The sequence below is a fragment of the Dermochelys coriacea genome, chromosome 8, assembly GCF_009764565.3.
Source record: "Dermochelys coriacea isolate rDerCor1 chromosome 8, rDerCor1.pri.v4, whole genome shotgun sequence".
In the NCBI taxonomy this organism is placed as follows: Eukaryota; Metazoa; Chordata; order Testudines; family Dermochelyidae; genus Dermochelys; species Dermochelys coriacea.
This window is the reverse complement of record NC_050075.1, coordinates 56194811-56202211: the sequence shown is the minus strand read 5'-3', so window position 1 is coordinate 56202211 and position 7401 is coordinate 56194811. Positions and strand designations below refer to the sequence as shown.

At 39.5% G+C, this 7401-nt stretch overlaps 1 protein-coding gene across 5 annotated transcripts in view; it reads right to left on the bottom strand.

Annotated features, from left to right (window-relative positions):
- Positions 1-475: 475 nt before the first annotated feature.
- Positions 476-7401, bottom strand: part of SWT1 (SWT1 RNA endoribonuclease homolog) — a 78752-nt gene continuing 71826 nt past the window's right edge. For all 5 annotated transcript variants that reach the window (XM_038414934.2, XM_043490647.1, XM_038414936.2 and 2 more), the window contains one exon: positions 476-693. In XM_038414934.2, coding sequence (XP_038270862.1) covers positions 588-693 — 106 coding nt within the window. In that variant the 3' untranslated portion in view covers positions 476-587. The remainder of the gene's footprint in view (positions 694-7401) is intronic.

The following is a 7401-nucleotide window of genomic DNA, read 5'->3' as shown; positions in this document are numbered from 1 at the left end:
TTTGCTGTATGTACAGGTCTGAGTAGTACTAAGTTGATCACTGAACTATCTTTCTAAATTGGAGACATCTATTTTTCCTCCATTTTGCCTGTCATGTTTTAGGCAGACGGAAAATTTTTTCCCCCCCAGGCTTGGACTTAGTGTTTGAGCACAATAGCTTTTGTTGATTTGGTCTTGAACCACTGTTTTGCACCACACTGGTTTCTTTTTGTTTGTGATAGAAGGGAGGTGTTTATAGGGTGGTCTTCTATACTATACAAAAACATGCTTTATTTTTTGCACTTTTAAATTAAAGTGGTCCAAATAGTTGATGTATGCTAAGTGTTCATCTCTGGAAGATGAGATTCAACATGAATGCCAACACTTAATGTTGCTGGTGGACTCTGTTGCTATCTGAGGGGGGGGTGGAGGGGCATTTAATTCAGGGAGTAGATTCGAGTGTAAATTGAACAGCACAGAGAAAAACGACTAGATGTTGGGTGCTCTAACAAAAGTTTTCCATTTTATTTTTAAAAAAGACGATTTAAGGTAGGGGAAGTTCAAGGGGGGAGAGAACACTAACTCAAAACCTGAATTTGATTGTAGTATCATAACCAGCCCCTATTTTTGGCCTCCATGTGGACAGATGCATTGCATTGTGTAATAGTGTATTCCAGCTGTGCCAGTTGGCAACATCCAACTGTTAACCTCTCTCTAGAAGGAAAAGAAAAGATTTATATTAAACCAATCTGTCAGCAGTCAATAACTTATAAAATGTCTATTTCGAGAGCAAAGCTGCATATTGTTATCCAAAGTGTTTTAATTTTTAAAAGTAACATGGTATTTTCAGAGAGGCTGTGCACCCAATCTTTCTGAACAGTGGGAGCGGAAGACGCTTGACATCTGCCAAAAGTGCCATCCTTTATCTACATATTGTCAATCTTTCAAGTAGTAATATTAGTGAGTTTCAAAATAAGCTAAATATTCCTATCCCCAGCTGCATGCTGCAAGAACAGAAATCACTATCACCATATTTATGGACTTAACATTTACCTAGACAGTCATGTACATGGAATAAAGTTGCCAAATGTATGCAATTGAAACTACATATTTGATTTTAAAAGCTCTTTTCCACTGAAGCTGTTTTTGAATTAAAACAATTCATGTAAATTCCACAAGTCACCTTTTCCTTTACTTTTGATTCTCTTTTCAATTTTTCCTAAGATTGCCTCATAACAGCCCCATTTCCACAAGGAATTTAAAATTAACGGCTTAAGTATGTGAGCAGTATCAGACTTCACTGAGACTACTTGTACGCATGAAATTAGGCACGGTACCTTAACGAATTAGATCCTATTTGCTGTGTTTTCCTACAGTAAACATCTCAGTTTTTATGGTAACCTCATCTGAGATAATTGGAAAGTTTATAAAAGTTGATCATTCTTGTCCCTGATGCTCAACTGCAGCAAAAGAGCATACAGTGGAACTTAGCTGCCTATTCATTAGAGCAAGGGTTCTCAAACTTCATTACACCGTGACACCCCCCTTCTAACAAAAATTACTTCACAACCCCAGGGAGGGGGAACTGAAGCCTGAACCTGCTCAAGGCCCACTGCCGGGGGGGGGGGGGGGCAAAATCTGATCCTCTCCGCTCTGGGGAGCCAAAGCTGAAGCTCGGGAGCTTCAGCCCCAGGCAAGGGGCCTGTAACCTGAGCCCTGTCTTACAGGACTGAAGCCCTTGGGCTTCAGCCCCCAGCAAGTCTAAGCCAGACCTGGTGACGCCATTCAAAAGGTGATCATGACCCACTTTGGGGTCCCAACTCACAGTTTGAGAACCGCTGCACTAGAACTACTGGAGCTAGAAGCTGTCCTGTTGCACTGATGCTACAGACAAATCTGTGACCTTATTTTGCCCTCTCAGTCTAGAAAATAAAATAAGTGGAGTGTGTATTTTCTCAAATTAGGCATTTAAACTTTCATGGGATTCTGTTAGTACAATCATTAGCATTTAGTTTAGACATGGCTTAATACTGCTCATTCAGAGTACAGGTACTGTATGACTTGTACTGTGTTTCTGAACACAGGACCGATTTTAGTGTTAACCAATGATCGTTCAAAATTTGTTTTGTTTCACTTTTTTTTTTGTTTTTTTAAATTGTAGCTCATGTAGATGAAAGAGAACCCTGTTATACCACCTCCTTAACACTGTACACAAGCAATACATACAATGAGGCAGATAGTCAACTGGTGAAAATTGTAGAAGTTCTATTGTCAGTTTACAGCAGTTGAGGATCTGCTCCAATGGGTATCAAACCCTAACCATTACCCAGATACCTGCAGCAATCAGAGTAACTTCTATTTTAAACAACACGCTGAGTATGCAGAGTGGCAACTGCTGAGTTTTAATTTAAAATGGTATCCATTGCATGCGTGCACACACACACACACACACACACACACACACACACACACACACGCTGTTCAAACTATGAGTAGACCCCTTGTCTGAGAAAGGTAATACATTTTTAGAGGAGAGAATAAATAAAGCCACCTTCCAAATTGCCTGATTTCCAATTTTTGTTAAAAAAAAGAGAGAGAGGAAGAGAGAGTCTGAATACACATTTGATGTGGCTGTAAAAAAAAAAAAGTCAACGAGTTTCATAATTTTTACTGAGGTAGCCCCTGCTTCCCCCTCCCCTGGGGTTTCACAAAACTGCACAGAGATGCTCTTTTAAACTTCATTCGAACAGCTAAACCTTTCCTAAGGAAGCTAGCTATTTTGCTAGATCTGATATCAGTATGTCTTAAGTTTTCTTTCTAACTTGATCTTGTGTTGGTATTAAGTGGTAGATCTCATTCTGTTTTGGCTTCACGTCACCATTAAAGCTGGCAAATACTGAAACAAAAAACCCACAGTATATTCAAAAATGTATTATGCTGCACTACTGGAAGAATTAAGACTCAAAGCAAATTAAAATAATCTTATCACATTTACCAGCAGGAATATCCATAGAAATAGCTAACAGTAACAAGCTATTACTGATTCTCACAGATTTTAAGTTCATGCTAGTGAGAATTTGCCCTGCGCAAGGGGATACTAAGATACTGAGCCAACTGGGAACAGGAGCACATTATAGGTCCTTTGTATCCAGTCAAAACAGCTCATACTTGTAACAAATTGCCACAATTGAGTTACAGACCAAGAATTGTTTGAAGAAGTAACTCAGCAAATAATTTTGAGCAGATTGTAACTTCTCAACAGAATATGTGAACAGACAAATATAAATATATTTGTTGAACAACATTCCTTATGAATTACTTGCTCCATTCTAACTGGGAATGTCAATGCTCACAGACAACTCATGGAACCAATTTTTGCAAGTCTTAAAATGCATATGGGCAGAGGAAGTTACAATTACCTAGATGGCAGATGCATAATTTAAAAAGACTAGGCTACAAAGAGAACTAGAGATAATCATAGAATATCAGGGTTGGAAGGGACCTCTGGAGGTCATCTTGTCCAACCCCCTGCTCAAAGCAGGGCCAATCCCCAACTAAATCATCCCAGCCAGGGCTCTGTCAAGCCTGACTCTAAAAACTTCTAAGGAAGGAGATTCCACCACCTCCCTAGGTAACGCATTCCAGTGTTTCACCACCCTCCTAGTGAAAAAGTTTTTCCTAATATCTAACCTAAACCTCCCCCACTGCAACTAGAGACCATTACACCTTGTTCTGTCATCTGCTACCACTAAGAACAGTCTAGATCCATCCTCTTTGGAACCCCCTTTCAGGTAGTTGAAAGCAGCTATCAAATCCCCCCTCATTCTACTCTTCCGCTGACTAAACAATCCCAGTTCCCTCAGCCTCCCCTCATAAGTCATGTTGTTCCTGTTCCCTAATCATTTTTGTTGCCCTCCGTTGGACGTTTTCCAATTTTTCCACATCCTCCTTCTTGTGTGGAGCCCAAAACTGGACACAGTAGGCAGGCAATGCTTCTACTTATACAGCCCAAAATGCCATTGGCCTTCTTGGCAACAAGGGCACACTGTTGACTCATATCCAGCTTCTCATCCACTGTAACCCCTAGGTCCTTTTCTGCAGAACTGCTGCCGAGCCTTTCGGTCCCTAGTCTGTAACGGAGCATGGGATTCTTCCGTCCTAAGTGCAGGACTCTGCACTTGTCCTTGTTGAACCTCATCAGATTTCTTTTGGCCCAATCCTCTAATTTGTCTAGGTCCCTCTGTATCCTATCCCTACCCTCCAGCATATTTATTAATTACTATAAATCTTCTAAAATGACGGAGCCACATAGAAATTCTATACAAATATCTCTGTGGTAACCACCCTGCAACACAGCATACAGTCGCCGCCCCTACCTTTAAGTAAGTCTCAGTTGCTCTGGCTGTTGTCCATGAAGCTATTTTGACTTATTACACTGGCTTTGTCATAGCGTTGAAAAAAAAATTAAGTAATAATAGTTGGACAAAACAATTTACAATAGACGTTTTATCATGAAGTATGTTGCAGTTGGCACTGAATCTGTTAGATCTACATCCATTGCAATTATGTGCAGCATTAAAAATCTAACACCTATTGGCATTTCAGTCCCAATACCACCGTCTATCCAGGCAACGCTTGATATGAATTTAGTGTGCATTTTGCCCAAGTAAGGATTTCAGCAGTATGTTCTTGATGCCAAGGGGTTCTAATGCAGTGGTCTCCAAACTTTTTGGATCGCGTACCCCCAGGCCAGCTCTAGGGAAGTGCAAAAAAAAAAAAAAAAAAAAAAAAAAAAAAAAAAGGGAAGAAGAAGAGATGCCGCCAAAGAATCAAAGGTGCGGGAGCGCTGCAACCGCTGTGCCAGCAGCGCTCCTTGGGCGGCACGCCTCCTGCCGCGCACCCCCAGGGATGGTCTTGCTCACCCCACTTTCGAGACCACTGTTCTAATGCACAGATATGTAATGCCTCTGAAAAGCAGAGCGGAAACAGTCTGGCAAAAAGTCAAACTGTCACAAGTAATGCTGAGATGGTCCAAAACTATTGCTAGTCCTACCATTCAGTCAAGACCCCGTTTGTATTTGAACGGTTAGGTTTTTATTTCCTATCAACACTTTGCTCAGCTATTGAGACTTTTTCTAGCTACAGAAATACATTCCTTTCATCTGTTTGTGAATTGATATTTTACAGCTATTTAAATAATGGTCACTTAGTGTCATGCCAGAAGTGGCTCCACTGCTGTCAGTGGATGAAGTTCTCACTGGTTTATAAATGGAGCAATCAGTTTGGTAATAATGGCAGTATATACATTTCAAATATCATTAATGAAGGAAAGATAGCCTTTGGAGACAGTCTAACTAATACTTGTACATTTGGATTCAGTCACTGCAGTAATTGAATAACTAAATATCCTGAGCATCCATTACTTTGTCACAAGAGAATCTTGGGGATGGAGGTTGTTTTTGCCCCCCCCCCTTTTTTTTTTTTTAAGGATGCATTTTATTTCACTTTACTATGCAAAGGAGGCTATTGTAAGGCACCTTTAACACACAAATTTATTGCATACGTAATTGTTACAAGCTGTCTGCCTAGCCAGAGATCTAGACATGGCCAAAACTATGGAATTCCACAGCCAACATCCGACTGATTACATAATCATTAAAAGCCTGTATATCACTACTCTGAAAGATTCTTGCTAGCACAATATAGCACAAAATTCTAATGGCCCCAATTACTAGCCATCAAATAAATAAATAAATAAAATTATTAGATATAAAACAGAAACAGTAAGTCATGCAACAATCAATCAAGTACAAAGGGCAAAAGCATGGTTTTGATAGAAAAAGTTAATGATAGTGACATCTATGGAGTCCATATTTATATTTTGTTAATGACTCATGTCCAGGGCAAAGAATCACACGAGTAGGCCCACTGATTTAATTGGGACTATCTGTATGAGTAAGGATTTAAGGGATTATGGGTTTTACATTCGAGCGCCCAAATCTGCTAAAGTATCAGTCAAAACAAGATTGTTCTAACTGCTTTTCAAATCCCAAATACAGTTTTCCAGTGCTGGAGAATACATTTCTACCTCATACCATATAGTTACAATAAAGATTCCAGAAGCAGAACTTGGCTGCTATGTTACCTCTGCATTATCCAAGGTAACAAAACTCAATTTTATCAGTAGATAAGACACAGAGGAGCAGAGAAGAGCAGTAGGAAAAATTTTGTTTTGCAAACAGTTACTTTCACAATCATTCCCGCACACTTCTATAATACCCAATACATAATCACAGCACATTAAAGGCTGCATAGCAGAAATATATCTTTTTCCATTTTACATCTACACCTGACCATTGTTCTGAAAATGCCAGTGGCTCTTTGCTCTTTCCTACCTCATTGCAAGAACAGGAAGCATTAACAGAGCATGTTGGCTTTGCCAAGTGCCAAAAATACCTGTCTGCTTGAATTAAGCATTGTGCGTGCAAGGCAGCAACATAAAAACACTGGAGATCATTAATCTCTGACCTTTAAAATAATTAAACACAGGTTATAATTATTCATTTTGGGACAAATGAGGCAAATGCCTATGCAAATATTACAGTAGGATTAAGTTAATGCAGTGCTTGAAACAATGAATGCAGTGGGCATTTGCCTGGGTAAAGAGTAAGAGACAGACCCTCTAGGGTCTTTATCGGTTAAGCTTCTTCATTCACAGCAAGTTTTAAATTAAGCAGTGGTATCACACCAGTTTATTTTGTCCACTTTGTAGCTCCTCTTTCTGTGTAGCTAGGCATTTCAGTTACAGCACAAGTTTCCTCCAACACAACCCATATTGCTGATGCTTGCTTGTGCTTTTTAATGAGTGGTGTGTGTTGTGAAGTGAAAACAGTTTTGGCTAACTCTGTCGAGATCAAATAGGATCACAGATATTGAACATAGAGCCTGGTCCAATAACCCTTATTCACATGAGTACTCACACTCACTGGAATCAGTGGGTGCCTGGAAGTAAATAGAAATAATTTGCACAAGTATTGACTACTAATGCAAGTAAGAGTTGTAGGATCAAGCCTTTACTTTGAGCTGCAAGTTTAAACTAAATGCTTTCATGCAGCCTGAAGAAACAGCAATTGAGTCAGTTGCAGATCCAAGACTAAAATGATAAATTACTTGAGAAATTCAGTTATCTGCTCCAGGCAAGGGTGCATTTTTACTGTATCTTCAACTATACCTTATTTTGCATTTAGAGTTTTGTTAGGCAATAACAATCTGAACATTAAGGATCTAAAGCTGGTTAAAAATGCAATCTCAGCGATTTCCTCACCCCTCACCTCCCCCCCAGCCATTTTGAACATTTATTTTTTACCAAGAAACATTTTAAATGGATCTACTAAAATATTTTATCACAGAGGACTTGGGGAC